The sequence below is a fragment of the Portunus trituberculatus genome, chromosome 35 (genome assembly GCF_017591435.1).
Source record: "Portunus trituberculatus isolate SZX2019 chromosome 35, ASM1759143v1, whole genome shotgun sequence".
NCBI lineage: Eukaryota > Metazoa > Arthropoda > Malacostraca > Decapoda > Portunidae > Portunus > Portunus trituberculatus.
Genome location: NC_059289.1, coordinates 9,670,926 through 9,696,167, shown reverse-complemented (window position 1 = coordinate 9,696,167; position 25,242 = coordinate 9,670,926). Strand labels below are relative to the sequence as shown.

Sequence of the window (25,242 nt, the reverse complement as noted above, 5' to 3'; positions counted from 1 at the left end):
AGAGAGAGAGAAGAAAATAGAGAAGATTGGGTGTTGGCAAATTAATTAAATAAAAAGATTTCTAAAACTACTTCCAAAGATTTCATAATTTATTAATGTGTGTGTGTGTGTGTGTGTGTGTGAGAGAGAGAGAGAGAGAGAGAGAGAGAGAGAGAGAGAGAGAGAGAGAGAGAGAGAGAGAGAGAGAGAGAAAGTAATAGTTAGCTCTTTTCCAGATGACGGCTGAGGAGGCTCTAAGTTACCTGCACAGCATTCGGGAACATCTGCGGTACCTCACCCAGCAAGACGCCGACGATAAGGTGAATGTAGTGACTGGCGAGGCGGTGAGGAATCAGCGAATGGGTCAGTAATGGAAGGGAAGGGAGGGAAATAGCGGGTAAGGTGGGGAGGAAAGAAGCAGAGGATTGGGTGATGGTGATGGGAGCAGGAAAGATGCAGTGAATGGGACCAGCAGGTGGGGTAGCAATAGGTGGAAGGGGCACAAACCAACATGGGGAGCGGGAGGGAATGGTCAATGACAGGCGAAGGTGAAGAAGGTAGGAGGCCAAGTGTAGGACGAGAACAACAGTAATAAAAATACTATGATATTCCATTGATTAGACTCTTGTTATTGTTCTTTTTAAATAAACATTAACAATCTACAGTTGACACAGGTTATAATATCAGTGTTAGTAGTGATTGTCTTGTTTGACCCTGCAGATGGAGTCCCAGCCTGATCTAGCTGCCGTGGTTAAGAAGAACAGTCTGCGTGAGTATTGTATTCCTGTTCTTATTGTTGCTCCTTGTGTGTCCCTGAGAGTAAAATTTGATGTCATGTGTCCCTGAGAGTGAAGTTTGATGTCCTGTGTTCCTGAAAGTGAAGTTTGATGTCCTGTGTCCCTCATAGTAAAGTTTGATGTCCTGTGTCCCTCAGAATAAAGCCATGGGATTCCCTGACTGCTTGTGTATTCCCTCCTGCCCTTGAACTGTTTGAAGAAAGTTTCAAGACACTTCTCATATTTTGGACAATCGTTGGGGACTGGCATCTTCAATAGCCTTTTTTTTTTATTATGTTGACCTTGGTCAAATCAATTAAACACTCTCTCTCTCTCTCTCTCTCTCTCTCTCTCTCTCTCTCTCTCTCTCTCTCTCTCTCTCTCTCTCTCTCTCTCTCTCTCTCTCTCTCTCTCTCTCTCTCTCTCAATTTCTCTCTCTCTTCTCTCTCACATCCACACCTCACCAGCTCTGTCCCTGACGGAGATGAATCTAGGGGACCCCGAGGGCATGCTGGCGCCGGAACCTGACTACGAGGGCCTGATGGAGCGCCTGCGCGGCCAAGATGACCAGTATACGCAGTACTCCCTGGAGGAAGTCATTTACCAGCTGGCCAAGATCATCTTTAAGCAGGCCATGCACAGAGGTGAGGCTAGAGAGAGAGAGAGAGAGAGAGAGAGAGAGAGAGAGAGAGAGAGAGAGAGAGAGAGAGAGAAAGAGAGCGGGAATCATATGACTTATTGAAGCAATATTATACTAAGTACTGGAGTAGGTACTTGTGCCTCGATTAGTGGTGTACAAATGGCGTAGATAGATGAATGGATAGATGGATAGATAAAGAAATCGATAAATAGATAGTTTGACCATACTTTAAGCACTGCACACGCCTACAGGAGGGGACGAGGGGTCAGAGCGCGCCCTACAGGAAGTGGCGGCGTTGCTGGAGAAGGAGGTGGCGAGGGGCGCCATCTCCCCACAAGTGGAGAAGAAGTTGCTGGGTGAGTGAGCATTTTTCTACGCCCTTGCCGTCCAACAATGTAATTTTCTCCTTTTCATGATATGCAACACTGTCATTGTTAAAGAGATGGAGCAAAGTTATACTTAGGTTCTGAGTTCTAAGGTATACATCAGTATTATTAACGTTAAGCCATTCAAAGAATACTGAAGAATGGGACAAAAATTATTTCATTTAAGTTTTGAAGGACATTATATATTTTCATTGAAAACTTGATATTGTTAGATTACTAAAGAATGAGTACCATTTATATGCTTATGTTCATCTAGATTCTTGAAACATAGATTCAAATTAAATGTATTTTCATTCTTAGATCACTGAAGCAGTAGAACTATTTATTCCATCTTGGTTTTGGAGTACAGATTCCTATAAGAATTTGAAGTCATTTTTGGAACTCTGAACAATGAACTTCACTTTACGTTTTGAAATATAAATTTGTATTAAGAAGTAAAATTCATTTTTAGAACAGATTCTTAGTCATTCTTGAATACTGAAGAGATGGAGAAATTTTCCCATTGCCAACCGTCATGCTAAAGGTGTTCCAATATCCACAGACGTGATGGTGAACTCTTTAGTGGATAGTTTGGGCGAGTCTGAACTACCTGCTGCTCCTGGCCCTGTGATTGGCGGCTCGAGCTTCAGGCTGTCCAGTGAGGGTTCTTTCCCGATGCGCACCTCTTCTGTGATGGGTGGGTCTGCTATGAAACCCATCAGCAGTTTGTTCCAAGCTTCCAAAGGAACGACGAAGAGAGAGGCTCCTGCAGACAAGAGCGTGGCGAGCCAAAAGGCAGAGTAGGGAGGCGACTCGGATTTCGGTGTGTGGCCCAGCCTTCAAAAATAACACTTCTGTTGTGGCCGTTTGACGATCTCGACTCAATATTTTCACGTGTGGCTAGTAGGATGAAGGCCTCGCGCCCTTCTCTGCACACAACAAGACCTTCTATAGTCTCTTGAAAGCCCCAGTATGCCCTGATAATCTCTGACAGCCCCTGATAGCCTCTGGTGGTCCCTGCTCGTCCGGGTCTTTGTGCTGCAGTGGTGCAAATTAAATCTGCTTCTTGTGGCACTGTTTAACAAAATAGTCCTACTATATAAAAGAAATTATACACATTCTCTCTCTCTCTCTCTCTCTCTCTCTCTCTCTCTCTCTCTCTCTCTCTCTCTCTCTCTCTCTCTCTCTCTCTCTCTCTCTCTCTCTCTCTCTCTCTCTCTCTCTCTCTCTCTCTCTCTCTCTCTCTCTCTGGATGTGTTGTGTGCTGGAAAGAGGTCGTAAGGGCGTCTTTTTCACGGCCATCACTTTAATTCCGAACTATATATTCCATACACATATCTTACCTTTACATTATATTATCCTGTGTGATTGTGTGTCGGTTTGTCTGTACTATATCAAGACGTTGTAAACACGTGCAGTACTTCCGTCATCATTGCGATATAAGTAAGTAATTTACCTCTCCGAATCTTGGCCCCAAGTATTGTGTGTGTTTATTCTGTGCTACTTGTGTGGGAAACTCCTTCATTGCATCTCACTTGTCACCTATTGACTACTGAAATAGTTAAATTCATCTTGAATATGTTTGTGAGTTCAGTTATATGATTCTCTCTCTCTCTCTCTCTCTCTCTCTCTCTCTCTCTCTCTCTCTCTCTCTCTCTCTCTCTCTCTCTCTCTCTCTCTCTCTCTCTCTCTCTCTCTCTCTCTCTCTCTCTCTCTCTCTCTCTCTCTCTCTCTCTCTCTCTCTCTCTCTCTCTCGTCTAACGTACAAGGCACTGTCTATTACTCAATGTCACGTCGTTGTATTTCCAGTTAGGTAAAGGACAATATTCTGAAGCAATTCTGTGCCGCATCTCTATTACTTTATGAAGGATCTAGTTGAAGTTTCACGGGTTCTTAAGGTTTTTTTTATGGTTTTAATGACAGATTAACAAGATTTCTACATTATTAACTGGAAAATTCTTTGAGAACCAAGCCTTTGAAAGTAGTCGTGGTGAGAGCGAAGAGTTTCAGAGTTCATGCCACATACCCACAGTGCAGTAATGACTTACAACTCTCCTATTCGCTTCCTTGATCCAGATTATTTTTAGGCACGGTAGTACCGGCGCTCCTCTGTTCTCTGCTTATTCAGCATGCCTGACTGCTTTGTGGTTCTCCCGTAACTTATGTCGCTCGTAATGAATAACTCTTAATTCTGAGACCATATTCGGAAACCCTTTCCTCGCCGCACCTCCACTATATTTTCAAAACGCTTTAGTTGAAGCAGCACGGGTTTTTAAGGGGGTTTCTATGGCTCCAGTGACACATTAACAATATTTCTATATGAACATGAGAAATACTCTTATAAACAGTGCTGATTATCTTTGCGAACTTTGAGAATAGTCGTGCAGAGAGCGAAATGTTTCAGAACACCCACCCTGGAGGTTCTCGTCAGAAGCTTCCTTGAGCTGCGATGCGGTAACGCTGGTGACATTGATAATGTTTTCATGGTTACATTTTCCTCCTGAGGCGACCCTCCAGTAATAGCCGTCTGTCCACGTTCTGATCCTCAATGTTGTCCCGGGACCACATTTTGAAACACTTCTATATCGTACATCGCTACTTTCAAGAGACTTGCTGATGTTACAAAGATTTTTAAATGTTTTAAGGCTTTTATGACCCTAGTGATAGATTAACTAGACTTCTACATTATTAAAAGGAGAGATAGTTTTGAGAACCCGTCTTGTCATCTCTGTGGTCTTTGGAAACAGTCATGGAAACAGAGGGAAGAGTTTCAGAACACTGGTCCTGGTGGTTGCAAAGCTAGCTGGGTGGTCCTTTGTGATGACTAGCATAATGTTGCAGTCCCCATAGTCTCCTCGGCATCTTGGTTTTTCCGATGCATGTACATCCACTACACTCAATCACTGTCAAAATATAAGTAGATATGACTCCCTCGATCACTTACGAAGCTTGTAGCAATAGTAAAGTCGTGCCCGCAGCGTCAGTTGTTGGGATAGGCTGGTACGGCGTGCCTGGCCTCCTCTTAAGGATTAGGACGCGGCCTGTTCCAGTGTAAGCAACATAATAATGATCTGCAGTGTAGCCACGCCTCCCCATTACTCCCTGGCTTTGCATGGCTCATGCCTGTTGTTCTGGAATAGATTGCTAGTCTCTGTCCTGCTCGAGGGTCGCCCAGATGACTGTGAAGGGTTTGTCGCGGAGGAACTTCAAGGCGCCGAGCTCTTCAGATCAGATGGACTGGAACTTGTTACAGTGTCACCGAGTGAGCTATGATGACTCAAGAATTGGTGAGAAGAACGGGAGTGCTCACCAAACAAAAACGGATTGTACAATTTATGACGTTAGATAAAATGCACGGAAGCAAAGGTGTGACGCGTGTCAACGCAGGCGAGGAAAGGAGGTCTTGATATCAAAAGTTTATGCAAATGTTGGAGTCTGCGGTTCTTTGGATCAGATCGAGGTCAAGCAAGTCAGTTAGTCTGGCGCCTGTAGTCAGCGCGGCTGCCGGGAAGAACGTATGTTTCCCAAAGATATGCAGGTTCGTTAAGCGCCCCTCGACCACTTCACAGGGTTAGGTTAGGCCCGGTCAGGTTGGATTTGAGATTGGAACTTCCTGCTGACTTTTCGAGAAATGCTATTGATAGTTATAGAGCCACAGCCGAGCATCATTCCAGGCAGCCATGATGATTCAGTACTCGTGCAGTAAGAAAAATGTCACTGGGACTTAGCGTTGCTCACCACACATGACCTCACTGAACACAGATGTAGCAGCTACCATGTGATCCTGCGCAATGCGTGGTGATTATTATTATCACACACACACACACACACACACACACACAGCTCTCCCTGGGTCCTCATCCCCTCTAAGTGGTGCGGTCGGCCAAGCTGCTCGGGGTCACAGTGGACAACCAGCTGACATGGAAGTTAAACGTTACCACCACTGTGAGGTCGGCTGCCTACAGACTCTACATGCTGCGCAGACTTAAGTCACTGGGCACACCTACTGAAGAGTTAAAGAGATATGCATCACCTTTTATCTTGCCCAGACTTATTTATGTATGCCTCACTAGTGTAATCTTCCTCCCTCATCTCCACTCAACAGCAACAACTGGAAGATGTACAAAAGAGGGTATGCAGGATCATCCTTGGCCCTGCCTACACAAATTACGGTCACGCCCGAACTACCCTAAGTCTCCGTAGACTGGCTGCCAGATACCGAGAGGCCATCGTCAGGCTGGGTAGAGGCCAGCTGCGCCACACACGGCTACGACACCTCCCCCGTAACTTCCCCCAACAAACCCACGCCACGCGTCACACCAATGTGGTCAGGCCTATTAGGGCCCCGAGGACCGACCGTTACCAACATAGTGTGAGCTATAAGCTACTAAGCTAATGTTCTAATCTTAAGCCTCCCCCAATCCCCATATGTATATTTTCAGTATATAAGTACTGCAATTCCTAATAAACCGTATATTATTGTTATTATTATTATTACACACACACACACACACACACACACACACACACACACACACACACACACACACACACACTCACACACTACCACCGCGTAGTGTAGTGGTTAGCACGCTCGACTCACAATCGAGAGGGCCGGGTTCGAGTCCCGGGAAGCGGCGAGGCAAATGGGCAAGCCTCTTAATGTGTGGCTCCTGTTCACCTAGCAGTAAATAGGTACGGGATGTAACTCGAGGGGTTGTGGCCTCGCTTTCCCGGTGTGTGTTGTGTGTGATGTGGTTTCAGTCCTACCCGAAGATCGGTCTATGAGCTCTGAGCTCGCTCCGTAATGGGGAAGACTGGTTGGGTGATCAGCAAACGACCGAGGTGAATTACACACACACACACACACACACACACACACACACACACACACACACACACACACACATACACACATATATACATACATACACACGAGCGCGCGCGTGAGGTAGTTGTCGCACCTGCTTCCTAGCGGAGTGTGTAACTGCCGCTGCTCAGTCACGTAATTTTGTAATTGCTTCCTTATATTTTCCAATATTGGCAAAATTCATGAGCCATTGGCGTGGTTTTAAATACAGTATGTCTTCATTTTTCAAGCTTCATTGATTACATTCCTAAAGTTGGTTCAGTATGATTATTTCCATATATCTTTATTATTTACATTATTATTATGATTATCCCTTATTACTATCATGATTATTATTATTATTATTATTATTTATTATTATCATTATTATTATTATTATTATTATTATTGTTATTATTATTATTATTATTATTTATTATTATCATTATTATTATTATTATTATTATTATTATTATTATTATTATTATTATTTATTATTATCATTATTATTATTATTATTATTATTATTATTATTATTATTATTATTATTATTATTATTATTACTACAATCATCATCATCATCATTATTAATATCATCAACAATCATCAGCTTCATGAGCTTCATCATTGTTCTCTTCCTCCTTATTTACGATGACTTCACGTAGGAATTGGGTTGGAGTGGCGAGGAAAGTCTTGACTTGTGGTCACTATTTGTTTCCTTCTGCTGATCGCTGGTGAAGATGAAGATGAGGGAAAAGTGAGGATGATGAGTTGAGGATGACTTGAGAGCGAAATGATGATGGTGAGTTGATGAAGTGCAGTGAGCATGAAGATGAGATGAAAATAAGAATATGGTCAAAGTAAAGTGAAGGTGAGGTAAGTGTTGAATGAGGCCAAGATGAGGATGAGGTGCACGAGGGTTAGTATCGGTGAGACCTTTTTATAAGACATTTATTTATTTATTTTCATCTATTTATTAATTCACTTAAGGCAAGATTGAAGAGAGATTAGGATAAAGGTATAGATAGGATTTGATAAGAAAGAGGAAGAGGAAGTACATGTAACAGGAAGGAAAACTTGCCAGAGGGACACACGACCATTGGCAGAGGTGGTAGTGGTACCCTGCTGGCGGCCGCGTCGCTGACTGGCTGGCCCCGTGGCGGTGGCTGGGCGATCAGGCCCGTGCAGGTATTGTGTTGGGCCAGAGCCATTTCATGCAGACCTCTATTTTCTCATAATAAATATGCGACATTCTGAGGCATTCTTCTTCACCTTTTTTTTATGTAAGATGGAAAAACCGGCCAATGACAAAAAAATAGACTTTAATTAAAGAAACGAGGTGCCGTTCTCCAAACAGGGTCAAAAGAATTAGCCAAAAGATTGAAATAAATGTTCACTCCAGGGGAAGTGACCGGCACCTTTAGTGAGCAATTTTTTCGGTCATTTTTTTTCAAAGATGCCTTTGGACAGAATCCCTCTTACATTAAAAAAAAAAATGTAAATCATATAGTCTGTAGTGCAGCATTGAAATTTCGCTATTGTATTGCAATCATTGTCATATGAAGGCACATGAAAGACAAATTAGAATCTATAGTATTTTTTCTTCTTCCATAAGTAAGAAAATTTTACTGGATGTCGATATCCCGGGAATATTGAATTTTCTTTTCTTTTTTTTTTTTATACGATGAATCTGGTTTCTTTACTTTTCAAACTCTGTCGTGTATGATGCTAAATATCAACACGTAACAGGATGCAGCAGACTTCTTCACTGTTCCCGCTCTGGTGCTCGTATTTGTGATGGTAATGTGAACACAGGATAGAGTTAGCTGTGTGTGTGTGTGTTTCACTGTTTGATCTGCTGCAGTCTCTGACGAGACCCCCAGACGTTACCCTACGGAACGAGCTCAGAGCTCATTATTTCCGATCTTCGGATAGGCCTGAGACCAGGCACACACCACACACCGGGACAACAAGGTCACAACTCCTCGATTTACATCCCGTACCTACTCACTGCTAGGTGAACAGGGGCTACACGTGAAAGGAGACACACCCAAATATCTCCACCCGGCCGGGGAATCGAACCCCGGTCATTTGGCTTGTGAAGCCAGTGCTCTAACCACTGAGCTACCGGGTGTGTGTGTGTGTGTGTGTGTGTGTGCGTACGTGTGTTTTCCATTGTTCCCGCTCCGAGAAAACCCCAATTAATCTTTAAGTAAAATAAGTAAACTAAAAAATATATATTAATAAAAGGCCTGATATGCAGTTTTACATTTTCATCAATCAGGTTACAGTTTTCTCAACAATAAATGCGAATGCGGTTTACAAGTAACAGAGCCCCTCGTTCTGGTGGCACCACTGTGGCTGGATGCGCTCAGCCTGAATGCCACGTTTCACCAAACGCTGCCGGTGGTGGATGAAGGAGGGTTCGGCGCCGTACCAGCCGCCCTCAGGGTTTTTCCACAGACGCTCCGCTAGGGCGGCGCCTCGGGGCCACAGCTGATGAATGAACGAATAAATTTGTTGGAATATAAATCCATCAATTCATAAAGTACAAATAATATAAGTAAGCCAAATCAGTTAGCACATAAATACTGACGTTAAATTAAGTACGTTAATATTGTATTCAGTGTGATTTTACTTTTTTTCGTGTTAAGGCAATGAACTCAAAAGTGTACTATAGAAATTTTACATGTACTGATTCACTATGAAGTATCAGTATGATATTGATTAGCTGTGACGTTCATTTTTTTTTTTTTTTTTTTTCGTCACAAGACAATGCGTTCAGTGTGTGTTGGAATAACACACAAAAATAGTGATCTGTAGGGATCACTATAACGACAAGAATAGCGCCCATCCGAGGCAGTCTCGTTACAACAAATCACTCACACACTAATACACACACACTCTCTCTCTCTCTCTCTCTCTCTCTCTCTCTCTCTCTCTCTCTCTCTCTCTCTCTCTCTCTCTCTCTCTCTCTCTCTCTCTCTCTCTCTCTCTCTCTCTCTCTCTCTCTCTCTCTCTCTCTCTCTCTCTCTCTCTCTCTCTCTCTCTCTCTCTCTCTCTCTCTCTCTCTCTCTCTCTCTCTCTCTCTCTCTCTCTCTCTCTCTCTCTCTCTCTCTCTCTCTCTCTCTCTCTCTCTCTCTCACAACCTTCGAGTCAATCACGGCGTCGTCTGCCTGCTCGGTCCACAGCGTCGCCTCGCCTCCCAGAATGAGGTCTTTGTGAGTGGACCCGGTCTGAGTCTTGGCAATCTCGTAGGGATTGTTCATGTAGACGGTCTGCCAGCCTTTGTAGGGGCTGCACCAATTGTTGCCCTCCCCTACCCAGGCTCCCATACCACAGTCCAGGTACCACGCGTCGTAGTTGCTGAAGATGAGCCGGTAGCCACGATTCAGCAAGTCGCCGATGATGGGGTCGTCCTCAGTCGACCAGATCTGAATGATGTAGTTGGATTTATTCACGTAAGATTCGACGTGCTCTGGCGCCGTCAGTCCCGAGGTGAACAGTATCCCCTGAATGTCATCGTATCCCGACGCCTTCAGGAATAATTCACGCGCCTTCTCTTGGAACACGGACCACTGTTTATAATAGGCCGCCTCGTCCACGCCGTAGTTGTTCTCCGTCATCCAGTCAAAGATCTCTTGGGTCGAGTTCCAGCAGTTGATGTTTACCTGAGAGATGGAATTATGATTGTGTCATTTTCTCGAAGAGCAAAAAAACTTTCCATCCCACCTCTCGCCTCTTCTTATGTAAACGACCCCATATCGTTTGCAGCATCATCTATTCAGTATGGGGGATGTAATGGAATATGTGTATACGAGTATACGGTGTGTTGGTCTGGAGTAATAAGTGGCTCTTCACGCGTTCCCCAATATTTTGAAATGTTTTGGTCTCTCATCATGATTATTTTCTCATGTTGATATTTCATTAGAATTAAGCTCCATCATAGAGATAATTAGTAGAGTTCTAAAGGATGTTTCTTCTTTTAATAGTTTACAAATTTTGTTAATCTGTCACTTGAATTGTAAAAACATTTAAAAATCCGTGTAATTTCAACGAGATCCTTTTGAAAGTATGTAGTCTAGGTACGGCGAAGAAGTGTTTCAGGCTATGGTTCTTATAGTATCCTTCCCCATTAATGCATCCACCACGCCACCACACACCACACGTACACGTATTCCCAAACACTTCTGTGCCACACCTACACTACTTTCAAAAGGCTCTATTTGAAGTGACACTGGTTTTTATGGGTGTGTCTATAGTTCTAGTGACAGATTAACAAAAAAAAAGTAATCGTGGTGAGAAACCAAGGCGTTTCTAAATACTTGTTACACACACACACACACACACACACACACACACACACACACACACACACACCACGTAGTATAGTGGTTAGCACACTTGGTTCACAACCGAGAAAGACCGGGTTCCAATCCCGCGCGCGGCGAGATATATGGGCGAACTTCTTAATGTGTAACCCGTTCACTTAGCAGCAGGTAGGTACGGAATGTATTTCGAGGGGTTGTGGTTTCGCTTTCCCGGTGTGTGGAGTGTGGTATGGTCTCAGACCTATCTAAAGATCGGTCTATGAGCTCTGAGTTCGCTCCGTAATGGGGAAGGCTGCCTGGGTGACCAACAGACGACTGTGAATACACAAACACACACACACACACACACACACACACACACACACACACACACACACACACACACACACACACACACACACACACACACACACATACAGCGCTGCACTTCACCTTACCTCGTCCCCTCCAAAATGGAACAGGTCGCTCGGTAAAAACATATTAAACATCTCGTGGTACACCGAGCTCAGTACATTGTACATCTCAGGATTGGCAAGGTTCAGCTGACCACATGGCGGCTCCACGCAGAATTCTTGCCATGGTTCCTGCCAACCACAGAGGCAGACATGTTATACCCATAAATAGATACATAGAGTAATAGATATATTTGTTTGATAGGTAGGTAAGTAAATAGATAGATAGACAGATACGTAAATAAATCAACACCCATAGAAACCGAAATATTGAGGTACACGTTCTACAAGAGGAAGGCAAACCATACAAAGCCAGACGAAACTGGTGATCTCACAAAGACTGACAACACACAGTAAAGGAGACTCACCTGGTTGACGCAGACGGCAAGGTTCCCCAGTCCTTCCTTTTCCCCCCACTGCCATCCGTTGCCCACGTGTGCCGGTGCGTCCAGCTCGGGCAATAACCTCACGCCTCTCACGCGGGCGTACTCCTTGAGGGCGGTGATCTGGTCCAACGTGTACACCTCTCTGGTGGAGTAGGCGCCGTAATTGGCCATGTTGGGTAGTCCCTCGAGCACCAACGGGAAGGAGTGCGAGTCTGTTATATGCCAGTGCAGAGTGTTCAGCTTGTTAGCAGCCATGCCGTCAAGAGTTCGCTCCAGCGTGGCTACGCTCACGTAGTTGCGGGACGTGTCCAGCAGCAGCCCGCGGTAGGGAAAAACAGGTGCGTCTGTCACTGTGGCCGTCACCACCATGAGGGCGTCAGCAGTTTCGTGGTAGTCCACCAGCTGCGACAGAGTTTCCAGGCCGTGCCGTGCTCCAAAGTAAGTAGGCGCGGTGATGGTGGCGGTGGTGACGTCACCGGCAGTTGTCACAGTGAGCTCGTATGACTCATCCATGTGCAACACGAGTTCTGTGACTTCCTCACTGACCGTCACTTCCACGTACAGGGTGTGGGCCAGCGTGGCGGCGTCCCAGGGGCCCCGCCACGGCGCCTTACCCTGGGAGTAAGCGGGATGGTATCGCTGCAGGTTGTCCTTGAAGATAGCAAAAGCTTCTTGCAGCAGGTTGCAAACCTCGCCGTGGCAAGTGGACTCGAAGGCAATATTGTCCACCAGGAACAGTGAGATGTCGCCGTGGATGAGACTGGAGGTTGGCATAGGCCACAGGAAGCCGTCCGAGGTGCAGGACAGTTTGCACGTGTTGAGTGTCATGAGGCCTGCGTTTTCCGTAGCATCTTTCTTTACGCATTGATACCCTAACACACACTCCCATCCCCACGGCAGCGACACCCTGCAACACCCCGTCACTAAAAAGAATACTCTCTCTCTCTCTCTCTCTCTCTCTCTCTCTCTCTCTCTCTCTCTCTCTCTCTCTCTCTCTCTCTCTCTCTCTCTCTCTCTCTCTCTCTCTCTCTCTCTCTCTCTCTCTCTCTCTCTCTCTCTCTCTCTCTCTCTCTCTCTCTCTCTCTCTCTCTCTCTCTCTCTCTCTCTCTCTCTCTCTCTCTCTCTCTCTCTCTCTCTCTCTCTCTCTCTCTCTCTCTCTCTCTCTCTCTCTCTCTCTCTCTCTCTCTCTCTCTCTCTCTCTCTCTCTCTCTCTCTCTCTCTCTCTCTCTCTCTCTCTCTCTCTCTCTCTCTCTCTCTCTCTCTCTCTCTCTCTCTCTCTCTCTCTCTCTCTCTCTCTCTCTCTCTCTCTCTCTCTCTCTCTCTCTCTCTCTCTCTCTCTCTCTCTCTCTCTCTCTCTCTCTCTCTCTCTCTCTCTCTCTCTCTCTCTCTCTCTCTCTCTCTCTCTCTCTCTCTCTCTCTCTCTCTCTCTCTCTCTCTCTCTCTCTCTCTCTCTCTCTCTCTCTCTCTCTCTCTCTCTCTCTCTCTCTCTCTCTCTCTCTCTCTCTCTCTCTCTCTCTCTCTCTCTCTCTCTCTCTCTCTCTCTCTCTCTCTCTCTCTCTCTCTCTCTCTCTCTCTCTCTCTCTCTCTCTCTCTCTCTCTCTCTCTCTCTCTCTCTCTCTCTCTCTCTCTCTCTCTCTCTCTCTCTCTCTCTCTCTCTCTCTCTCTCTCTCTCTCTCTCTCTCTCTCTCTCTCTCTCTCTCTCTCTCTCTCTCTCTCTCTCTCTCTCTCTCTCTCTCTCTCTCTCTCTCTCTCTCTCTCTCTCTCTCTCTCTCTCTCTCTCTCTCTCTCTCTCTCTCTCTCTCTCTCTCTCTCTCTCTCTCTCTCTCTCTCTCTCTCTCTCTCTCTCCTACCCAAAGATCGGTCATTAGAACTTAGAACTCTTTAAGGGAGGGAACAATTGATTTGGTGACCAATAGACAAACATTTTTTTTTTTTTTTTTTTTTTTTTACATTACAAGGGCACTGGCCAAGGGCAAACAAAGTGTTGGAAAAAAAAAATCCCGCTGGTTGCCAGGCCCTGTTAAGAGGAAAGTAGAAAGAGAAAAAACAAAAAAAATCTAAAAGGAGGGTCCAGTTAACGTAAGAGGTGTCTTGACACTCCTCTTTTGAAAGAGTTTAAGTCATAGGCAGGTGGAAATACAGACACAGGTAGAGAGTTCCAGAGTTTACCAGTGTAGGGAATGAAGGAGTGAAGATACTGGTTAACTCTTGCATTAGGAAGATGGACAGAATAGGGATGAGAAGAAGTAGAGAGTCTTGTGCAGCGAGGCCGCAGGAGGGGAAGGCATGCAGTTAGCAAGTTCAGAAGAGCAGACAGCATGAAAACAGCGGTAGAAGACAGATAAAGATGCAACATTGCGGCGGTGACTTAAAGAATCAAGACAGTCAGTTAGAGGAGAAGAGTTGATAAGACGAAAAGCTTTAGATTCCACCTTGTTTAGTAAAGCTGTGTGTGGATCCCCCAGACATGAGAGCCATACTCCATACACGGGCGGATAAGGCCCTTGTACAGAGCAAGCAGCTGGGAGGAGAGAAAAATGGACGAAGACGCCATAGGACACCTAACTTCTTGGAAGCTGATTTAGCAAGAGTAGAGATGTGAAATTTCCAGTTTAGATTTTTAGTGAAGGATAGACCGAGTGTGTTTAATGTAGAGGAGAGGGAAGTTGAGTGTTATTGAAGAAGAGAGGATAGTTGTCTGGAAGGTTATGTCGAGTAGATAGTTGTAGAAATTGAGTTTTGAGGCATTGAACAAAACCAGGTTTTCTCTGCCCCAATCAGAAACAAGTGAAAGATCAGAAGTTAGGCGTCCTATAGCATCTCGCCTTGAGTCATTTAATTGTTGTTGGGTTGGGCGTCTGTTGAACGCTGTTGAATAATGCAGGGTGGTATCATCAGCATAGGAGTGGATAGGGCATTGAGTCAGATTTAGGAGATCATTGATGAATAATAGAAAGAGAGTGGGTGATAGGACAGAACCCTGTGGAACACCACTGTTGATAGTTTTAGGGAAGAACAGTGACCGTCTACTACAGCAGCAATAGAACGATCGGAAAGGAAACTGGAGATGAAGGTACAGAGAGAAGGATAGAATCCGTAGGAGGGTAGTTTAGAAATTAAAGATTTGTGCCAGACTCTATCGAAGGCTTTCGATATGTCAAGGCCGACAGCAAAGGTTTCACCGAAGTCCCTAAAGAGGATGACCAAGATTCAGTTAGGAAAGTAAGAAGATCACCAGTAGATCTGCCTTTACGGAAACCATACTGGCAATCAGAGAGAAGGTTGTGAGCTGATAGATGCCTCATTATCTTCCTATTAAGGATAGACTCAAAGGCTTTAGAAAGGCAGGAAATCAAAGCTATAGGGCGGTAGTTAGAAGGATTGGAGTGGTCACCTTTTTAGGGACAGGTTGAATGTGAGCAAACTTCCAGCAAGAAGGATAAATAGAAGTAGAGACACAGATGAAAGAGTTTGACCAGGCAGTGAGCGAGTTCGGAAGCACAGTTTTGAGAACAACAGGAGGGACTCCATCCGGACCGTAAGCCTTCCGAGAATCAAGGCCAGAGAGGGCCAGGAAAACGTCTTTATAAAGAATTTTAATTTTAGGGATGAAGTAGTCAGAGGGTGGAGGAGTAGGAGGAATATGCCCAGAATCATCCAAAGTTGAGTTGGTAGCAAAGGTTTGAGCGAAGAGTTCAGCTTTAGAAAAAGAAGAGACAGCTGTAGAGCCATCTGGATGAAGTAAAGGAGGGAAAGACGAAGAAGTAAAGTTGTTAGAGATATTATTGGCTAGATGCCAGAAATCTCGAGAGGAGTTAGAATTGGAAAGACTTTGACATTTTCTATTGATGAAAGAGTTTTTAGTAAGTTGGAGAATAGATTTGGCATGATTACGGGCAGAAATATATAGGGCATGAGTTTCAGCAGTTGGATGGCTACGGAACCGTTTGTGAGCCGCCTCTCTATCATTGACAGCACGAGAACAAGCAGAGTTAAACCAAGGCTTTTTAGCTTTAGGGTTAGAGAAAGTATGAGGAATGTATAGCTCCATGCCAGAGATAATCACCTCTGTTATGCGCTCGGCACAAAGAGAAGGATCTCTGACATGAAAACAATAATCATCCCAAGGAAATCAGAATAGTACTGCCTTAGTTCCTCCCACTTAGCAGAGTTAAAATGCCAGAAGCACCTCCGCTTAGGCGGGTCCTGAGGCTGCACTGGAGTGATAGAACTGGTAACGGAAATTAGATTGTGGTCGGAGGAGCCCAACGGAGAGGAAAGTTTAACAGAGTAAGCAGAAGGGTTGGAGGTTAGGAAAAGATCAAGAATGTTGGGCGTGTCTCCAAGGCGGTCAGGAATACGGGTAGGGAACTTCACTAGCTGCTCTAGGTCATGAAGGATAGCAAAGTTGAAGGTTTGTTCACCAGGTTGGTCAGTGAAAGAAGATGAAAGCCAAAGCTGGTGGTGAACATTGAAATCCCTAAAATGGAGATCTCAGCAAAGGAAAGTGAGATAAGATGTGCTCCACCTTGGAAGTCAAATAGTCAAAGAATTTTACATAGTCAGAGGAATTAGGTGAGAGGTATACAGCACAGATGAATTTAGTTAGAGAGTGACATTGAAGTCTTAGCCAGATGGTAGAAAATTCTGAAGATTCAAGATTGTGGGCACGAGAGCAAGTGGTGTCGTTACGCACGTATGCGCAACATCCAGCTTTGGATTGAAAATGAGGATAGAGCAAGTAGGAGGGAACAGAAAAGGGCTGCTGTCAGTAGTCACAGACAACTGTGTTTCAGTTAGGAAGAGAAGATGAGGTTTAGTAGAGGAGAGGTGGTGTTCCACAGATTGAAAATTAGAACGAAGGCCACGAATGTTGCAGAAATTGATAGTGAAAGTATTAGATGAAGTGTCAAGACACCCAAGGTCGACAGCAGAGGGCAGTCCGACCTGGGGACATTTATGGTCCCCTCCCAGAGGGGACTCCGAGGCAGGGCGTGGTGAAGCCATTATTAAATTTTGATTTGAAGAGAGTGTAAAAGTGTAAGGTGTTGTAGTGTAGTGTAGGAAGTAGTAGAAGTTGTCTTTAGAGGACAGGCTGCAGCTGCTCAATTGTATAAATGAGACCACAAAGGGAACCGGGAAGAGAGGACACGGGGAATCACTCAGTCTGCAGCACTGCCTACATCCCCGTAAGTACCTCTCCTGGAGTATTCCACCGGGCGGCAGGTGACTACTGCCTACTCCAGATAAATGACACATATACACTTACGTGGAGTGAAGTGCGTAGGCATGGGTAGCCAGGAGCAATATCACCAGGCACGCCGTCACCACCTCACTACTCAGAGTTGATCCCGACATTATCCTGAGGAGAAGTGTGTTCAGTGCTGCGTTACTAAGCACTGCAGCGTTATTTCATTTATTGTTACACAGCTGTACTTGGCTCATGACCATGATCCCTTCCAAAGTCCAGTGTCCAAAATTCCAAAGTCTGAAGAACACTGGTATTAGAGGTGATGAGGTCTGCAAAACACGGTAAGTTAGTTAATTTATATCATAAAGAGGATCATGAAATGTAAGCTCCATCATTTACTGAGAGATGCCGCTGGCTGGCTGGCAAGCTGTCTGGTTGGTGATGTTGCTCCACGCCTCACAGGGAGCAAGTCTAGATTGTAAGTGATCACAACGCATACCTGCTTAAATAATCACTACTCTCCCACGTACCGATGTTTTTTCCCCACGCCGTTTCTTATCTGTTTGTGTTCTATTTGTTTATTTCTATATCTTTATCTTAACATAAGTAAACCACCAAGCAAACTAAAAGTACTAAAAGAAAAAAATGTGAAACTGTATGGGGCGTCCAACTTTATGTTACTCGTAAGGATAGCCATCAAGAACGTAAGTGTAATAGTGGTGATGATGATGATAATGATGATGATGATAATGATAATAATTATAATCATAATAATAATCATAATAATAATAATAGCAATAATAATATAATAATAATGATAATAATAATAATAATAATAATAATAATAATAATAATAATAATAATAATAATAATGATAATAATAATAATAATAATACTGATCATGAAAATAATAATGATAATAATAATAATAATACTGATAATGAAAATGATACTAATAATAATAATAATAATGATAATAATAATAATAATAATAATAATAATAATAATAATAATAATAATAATAATAATAATAATAATAATAATAATAGTAATATTGATAATATTAATATCAGCAGCAGCAGCAGCAGCAGTAGTAGTAGCAGTAGTAGTAGTAGTAGTAATAGTAGTAGTAGTAGTAGTAGTAATTTTTATGCAAGAGGAAAACTAGCTAAGGACAAAAAAAAAAAAAAGTCCACTTAAAATGCTAGTTCCCTTAAAGATTGGCAAAGAATTAATCAAAAGTCAGGGACAAATGTCTTGAAACCTCCCTCTTATAAGAAGTCAAGTCATAGGAAGATGGAAATACAGAAGTAGGCAGGAAGTTCCAGAGTTTATCAAAGAAAGATCTGAAAGATTGAGAGTACTAGTTAACTCTTGTATTAGGGAGTTGGACAGAATAAGGATGAGAGGAAGAAGAAAGTAGTAGTAGTAGTAGTAGTAGTAGTAGTAGTAGTAGTAGTAGTAGTAGTAGTAGTAGTAGTAGTAGTAGTAGTAGTAGTAGTAGTAGTGGTAGTAGTAGCAGCACCATTACCGCTTCTTCCTCTACCACTACCACCACCACTACCACTACCACCACTACTGCTGCACTGCTACTACTGCTACCTGCTACTGCACCACTACCACTGCTGCTACTGCTACCACCACTGCCACTACTGCCACCACCACTGCTACTGCTGCTGCTGCTGCTACTACCACCACCACCACCACCACCACTACCACCACTACACCACCACCACCACCACCACCACCACCACCACTGCACCACCACCACCACCACTACTACTGCTGCTGCTGCTACTGCTGCTGCTGCTGCTGCTGCTGTTACTATTACCGCTGGTGCTGTTGCTGTTGTTGCTGATGGTCGATATAAAGTTTGACGCCGGTGTTAGTTTGACTTTTTCTTTCAGTAGTTTGTTTGATGACGATGTTTACCGTTGCTATGCTATCAAGGTGTCTACTGTTGGTGTTTGCTTTACAGACTTTTTCTTTTTATGGATGAGAGGCTTTGCCCAAGGACAACAAGCAAGACTGAGAAAAACGGGTCCTCTGAAGGTACTGGTCCCCTGAGTGTAGTTGTAGTCAAAAGAATTATCTAAAAGTTAAGGAGTCCTGAAATAGTTCAAACCTAATGTACCAGGAAACACAGAAGCAGGAGGGAATTCAAAGTTTATTAAATGCAGCTCTAGTGGTAGAAAACAAAAATTACGAATGTTGCCCTGAAGTAAATAAATGATTCACATGACCTTTTCGTTGCAGCACACGTGCCTTGAAGTGTTTCCCATGGTAGGATCGTACCCGTGTGTGTTCTGAGGGCAGTGACCGTGGTGGAGGTTTTAGTAATGTCTTTTATTCATGCCACCATGTCATTTCTGCCTAGCGTGGCCGATGCATCGCAATAAGTCGCAAGTGGGCTTAGGCATGTCCACTGTGGATGGTGGTCACCTCTCTTCACTTTGCTTCCGAGATATAATAAATTAAGGTTATTCATTTATTATTTTTTCTTTTTTATGGAGAAGACTTGACCTCCGCAAATTCGGACTTGGTGTTACTATCTCAGATTCAAGCAAGGGACGGCGCAGCACCCACTCACGTCCAGGGAGATCTGTAATATACGGTACGACCTCTTAATCCCGCACGCTTACTGCTGAATAGTACTGCGTACTCAGTACAACAGCAGCGAGAGGTGACGAGACACATCCCAGCGTGTCGCTCATCTCGCCTCACTCATCTTAGAGGACAGAACATTTGTTGGCAAGCCTTGCACGAAAAGAACAGAACTATTTAGTGCTTCTTTTCCTAAATGACACCGTTGCCGAGTGTCAGGTGAGGGAGGCACCGCCGCAGCCTTCCATCGCCTCACGCCATCACAACACCTGCCAATCTTCTCGCATCAATACTTTATCATCTACAACGACATCTGACTCGATTCCCGCGATACGTTGTGGAAAATGTATAATATGTACATAACACACACACTCTCTCTCTCTCTCTCTCTCTCTCTCTCTCTCTCTCTCTCTCTCTCTCTCTCTCTCTCTCTCTCGCAAATTATGTATGCAGTCCCTCCATCTCTTCTATGACTTACCTCGTCCCCCTCCATCCACCTCCATATCTGGCATTCTTCTAGCGATATACACGTATAGTTCAGTATACTTCTTGTAATGTCTCCAACCCAAATCAATTTAATTCTTTCTTTATGCTTTCTTTGCCACCTAGCTCTATTACTTTGTCTCTCAATCATACTGAATATTTTATCGCTGTGCTTCCTTGTCACCCTCAAATATCCATACGAAACTTACCTATGTTGTTAGGAACATCACTTCCTTATTATTATTATTATTATTATTATTATTATTATTATTATTATTATTATTATTATTATTATGATTATTATTATTATTGTTATTATTATTATTATTATTATTATTATTATTATTATTATTATTATTATTATTATTATTATTATTATAATTTTTATCATTATTGTTGTTGTTGTTGTTGTTATTATCATTATTATTTCTGTGCGTTTTATTTTCCCATTCCGAACACACACACACACACACACACCCGGTAACTCAGTGGTTAGAGCGCTGGCTTCACAAGCCAGAGGACTGGGGTTCGATTCTCCGGCCGGGTGGAGATATTTGGGTGTGTCTCCTTTCACGTGTAGCCCCTGTTCACCTAGCAGTGAGTAGGTACGGGATGTAAATCGAGGAGTTGTGACCTTGTTGTCCCGGTGTGTGGTGTGTGCCTGGTCTCAGGCCTATCCGAAGATCGGAAATAATGAGCTCTGAGATCGTTCCGTAGGGTAACGTCTGGCTGTCTCGTCAGAGACTGCAGCAGATCAAACAGTGAAACACACACACACACACTGCATAAAATAAATTACAGATGACTTTTTTTTATTTGGGTTGTCTTTGTGAGAGTTAACATCATTGATAGATATATTAGAGGTTTTTGTGTAGAATATAAATCTAAATAAACTCTTACCAAACAAATTCAATCAAAAGGAAGAAAGAAAGAAAGATTCAAAGAAAAAGTTATAAGCTCTAACGGTGAATAAAGAAACAATGATAAATAATTTATGCTTATTGAAACGGAAAGTTTATTAAGTTCCTAGCGTGAGTTAACAGTCGAATAGATGATAGATATACATGTGATACGATGCAAAATAATAGAAAACTATATAAAAAGTAAAAATGAATAAATACATAAATATATAAATGATATAGATGGATCGATTATGTGCCTAGATAGGTACTATGTATAGATACATTCATACACACATACATAGCCTACCTACTTATCTACATGCATACGTAAAGGTGAGCATACATGCACAAACAAATAAATAGACATATGACATACAAGCAAATAGATAAATATATTAATGAATGAATAAGTAAAGCAGTTGCATAAATAAACAGTGAAAGGAGAAACAGATTTGTGAGGAAATATCCAAGTATATATGTAGAAATGAATTGGAAAATATATGTATCAATCATGTAAAACAATAAAATAAAATTACGTTTAGTTTCGTATCTCCCCGAATTCTTATGTACCACTGCCCCACATAAAGTAAACATCCAGGGCTGCTGGTTGTGGCGCTTTCGGCGAACTGTAGCTGGCAGCTGCACTGTTCTCATTACTCTGTGCTCCCTATCCTCACTTATCTTCAGCTGCCCATCCTTCTGGCAGCCTCAGGCGTCCATGTGTCACAGTAATCAGCTGTCATCCGTCTCAAGTGTGTCGTGCTAAAGAATACCGCCTAGCAACCCCGCGTGGTATCATCATAAAACTACCAAGCCTGGTCGCTGGTAAGAGTATAAGTAATATAATGACAGGTGGTGCAGGTGTGATCCTGGCCTGGCCTTGCCTTCAAGACACTACAACACACACGGGTCTTCCTCCAGTATCCAGGTGGCAAGACATCTAGCCATATTGCTTGCCTGCCACCAGCACTTCCGGGGCACAGTGGCAGGTGTGTTTACCTTAGTGGTCGTAAAGGGGCTTGCAAACTAATTATGCCCAATTTGCAGCTTCACTCAACCATAGAATCTGTCATGTGGCTTTTTTTTCTGGTGAAAAATGTAGTGAATTGATTGATAGGTATATCATTTCCACCAAAATGAATGCTTTCTCAACTCCAACTTATGCCTCACCGGGTTTGGTATCTCCCCTTTACAATGGCATAGTAGGGCAATATGAGGTAGGGCTCAACCAGAGATAGTAGGGAAATACCACAAACCTGCTGGCACACCAATTCCTGTATATGAAATAGCAAGTGAATACAGCAATTTGAAGAACTGATTTATGTGCCATTACAGAATTTTAAATAACCCTATTCAACATATTTGTATAGAAGTGAACCTAAATTTCTATGTAAGGCAGACTTGAATGACTCGACTGACTCCAAAGCAACAACATCATCAGGAAGGGAATTCCAAGCACCAACACATTGAAATGAGAAGAAACATCGCCTGATTTCACTAATGCAAAATCAATGAGCAACGTTGAATCTGTGTCCATGGGTCCCTATTGCTGGTGGCAGAATGAATGTATCTCTAGGTTTGATTCCACATTTCCCATGAAAAAGTTTTCAACATTTCAGCAAATCTACTCTGAGAAATCTTCCTTTTACTGAATATAAGTCGAGATTTTAAACGCTGTGAGTAAGGAACATCGGCCAGCCCATCAATCCTCTTAGTCCATCTTCTTTGAACAGATTCTAGTAAATGCAAATCCCCAATATAACCAGTGTTCTACACTGGAGAAGCAAATTCAAGAAAAGGACGAAGATGAGACACCAAAAGGGATTTCATAAACTTTTCAGATCTGCATAATGTTGATTTAAGAAGGTTGGAAGAGAGAGCTGCTGCTTTGTTCACTATTGTCGACCGGGGAAAATCGTACCGTCCAACAAACCGGTACAATTCGGACCGCCTTATTCTTATTTACAATAAATTCATATATAAATTTCTTTTTGAAGTTTTGAGTATTTCACAATAGAAAGTAACTATTTTCACATTTCTTGTGCAGGTTTGATAAAAAAAAATCGATACAGGAAAGAAATTACAATTATATGACTGAAAGCACTGAATCGTAGCCAAAAAAAAAGTGCGGCAAAGTTTGTTTACCAAATCAGCGGTTTCGGCGAACTTTGTTGTGGCGGTCAGACGCGGCTAACTATCCTCTTCCAAATTGATGATTATAGAGTATTTTACCTCTACTTTAACATGATTTCATCAGCAATACTTTATTTAGCTTCGTTTTCTCACAATTAACACTCACTTTTTGGTTTAATTTACCGTGGTAAGGGAAATGCGGCCGGGGGAAATCGAACCAGTAGATTTTTAGTGCGCAGTTGTTTATATTTTGAGAATATGCATTAATATTTTGCCCTGTGCCATCTTTGGCTCATAAAGGGATTGCTTAGACTCATTATATACCCAATAATGATTATTAGGATAATTAGAGAAATTCTTAATGAAGACTATAAGCCTATAAAGGACTTCAAAAAGCTAGGAATTGTTCACTCACACTCTCTCTACAGGCTAGCAAGCGATAGCAAGCTCAATAATCTATAGAAAAATTAGTGTGGAAACCAATGAGCAGTACTATTTTTATACAAAAAAATCAGCTCCCTGTTGCTCGCTAGCCTGCAGAGTGGGAAGGAAAATTAACGTGACCAGTCTTTTGACACCCTGAGCCTATACCCTGTTTTTACTCAGCTGATCCTCTTTTGTCTGCTAGGAGTGCCCATTAGTAATATATATGCAGATAATCTGCTTATTATATGCTTATGTATCACTTCATAGGGACCTTATAAAAGTATCTTTCACATTCAGAATAAATAATCTTCTTACTGAATACAATAACTTCAAGTGTTACACCAAAACATTGGCTAAAGTAGCCAAATAAATGAGTAGGCTATGTAGTCTATGAGTAACAGTTTTTTGTTCTACACTGTTTCTTGCCATTGATTTTGTTATTTTGAATGTGAAAGGCTCAATGTTTATGAAATAAAACTTTTTAATTTTTTGAGGAATTATATCCATTTATATATATATATATATATATATATATATATATATATATATATATATATATATATATATATATATATATATATATATATATTTTTTTTTTTTTTTTTTTTTTTTTTTTTTTTGCATTTATAAAGGGTGGTTCAAATTACCCCATGGGTGGTTCAGTTTACCCTGGGGGGGGGTTCAAATTACCCCATTTTTTTATAACTGAACCACACCTATTACTTCAAACCTGAAGAATCTGCTATGAATGATTTTTTTTTTTATTAGTGATTTAAAGGCAATAACTTGCTTATGTTTTCATAAAATTTTTGTAAGTTTATCTTAATAAATGTGGGAACAGTATAAAAATTTGTCAAAACCTGGTCCAAATTACCCCGGTCGACACTATCTGCCAAATGTGAATATGGAATTTAAGTGAGGTGTCAACCACCACACCCAGATCTTTATGACTGTTATTCCCAGCGATCTTGATAAAGCAGGATTTTGGGGTGAGGGAGCATTTAATCAAGTAATGTGTATTGTAAAAGAGGTTTGAAATCAACAAAATCACATCAAAAATTGAAAATTCTTTGATGGCAGCAGCTGCTGCAACTGTTGCTGTGTTTATATTGAGCAGCATTGGCAACACTACATTTCTGACTGTATCTGCTAGGACCACTTCACCCTCCCGAGGTTACTAACCAAACCCAATATAATTACCTCTTAGCCTTGAGGGTGACCTGCACTCCCCTGGACACCCCTCCATGGTTTACTAAGCAAACCCAATGTAATAACCTCAGCCTGGGGAGTGACCTGTGCTGCCCCAGACAACCCTCCCTGGGTTACTAACCAAACCCAACATAATTACCTCATAGCCCAAGGGGTGTGGGGCTGCGTTCCCCTGGATACCCCCAAAGAACTACTAAGCAAAACCCAACGTAATATTCTTTTAGCCAGGGGGGGGGGAATGGGCTGCTCTCCCGTGGTTGCCCCCAAGGGTTACTAAGCAAACCCAATATAATATTATATGTTTACTTGATAACCTGGGGGTGGGGGAGTGTGTCTTGGGGGACTGCATCACCCAGGTTAGGAGGTATTAGATTGGGTATAGTAAGCAACCCTTGAGGTGGGGGGTGGGTGTAATGGACACAGCTGGAAATGTAGCATTGCCAATGCTGCTCAGCATTAACACAGCAACGTTTTGCCACCGCCATCAAAGTATTTTCAGAGTTTTGATGTGATTTT

The 25,242-nt window shown here is 42.7% G+C and overlaps 3 protein-coding genes across 8 annotated transcripts in view; 2 read left to right on the top strand and 1 right to left on the bottom strand.

Annotated features, from left to right (window-relative positions):
* LOC123513146 overlaps positions 1-6,241 on the top strand; it is a 139,316-nt gene extending 133,075 nt beyond the window's left edge. For 2 of the 3 annotated variants that reach the window (XM_045270055.1, XM_045270053.1), the window contains 5 exons: positions 216-299; positions 700-748; positions 1,223-1,399; positions 1,629-1,751; positions 2,323-6,241. In XM_045270055.1, the coding sequence (XP_045125990.1) occupies positions 216-299; positions 700-748; positions 1,223-1,399; positions 1,629-1,751; positions 2,323-2,564 (675 nt within the window). In that variant the 3' untranslated portion in view covers positions 2,565-6,241. The remainder of the gene's footprint in view (positions 1-215; positions 300-699; positions 749-1,222; positions 1,400-1,628; positions 1,752-2,322) is intronic. The other variant, XM_045270054.1, reaches the window with a different exon arrangement.
* A 2,626-nt stretch (positions 6,242-8,867) lies between these two features.
* Positions 8,868-17,481, bottom strand: LOC123513144 (chitooligosaccharidolytic beta-N-acetylglucosaminidase-like). Of its 2 annotated transcripts, none has more exons than XM_045270051.1 (6): positions 17,369-17,481; positions 17,048-17,140; positions 11,761-12,685; positions 11,378-11,524; positions 9,759-10,280; positions 8,868-9,105 (listed from the first exon to the last, which is right to left on the bottom strand). In XM_045270051.1, exons 1-6 carry the CDS (start codon positions 17,464-17,466, stop codon positions 8,929-8,931), a joined length of 1,962 nt encoding a protein of 653 aa, XP_045125986.1. In that variant the 5' UTR covers positions 17,467-17,481; the 3' UTR covers positions 8,868-8,928. The 2 variants fall into 2 exon arrangements, with proteins under 2 accessions (XP_045125986.1, XP_045125987.1); XM_045270052.1 differs by having other exon boundaries at positions 17,048-17,266; positions 17,369-17,440.
* A 4,047-nt stretch (positions 17,482-21,528) lies between these two features.
* LOC123513142 (exonuclease 3'-5' domain-containing protein 2-like) overlaps positions 21,529-25,242 on the top strand; it is a 23,836-nt gene continuing 20,122 nt past the window's right edge. For 2 of the 3 annotated variants that reach the window (XM_045270049.1, XM_045270047.1), the window contains exon 1: positions 21,529-21,947. The gene's annotated coding sequence lies outside the window, so the exon portion shown is untranslated. The remainder of the gene's footprint in view (positions 21,948-25,242) is intronic. The other variant, XM_045270048.1, reaches the window with a different exon arrangement.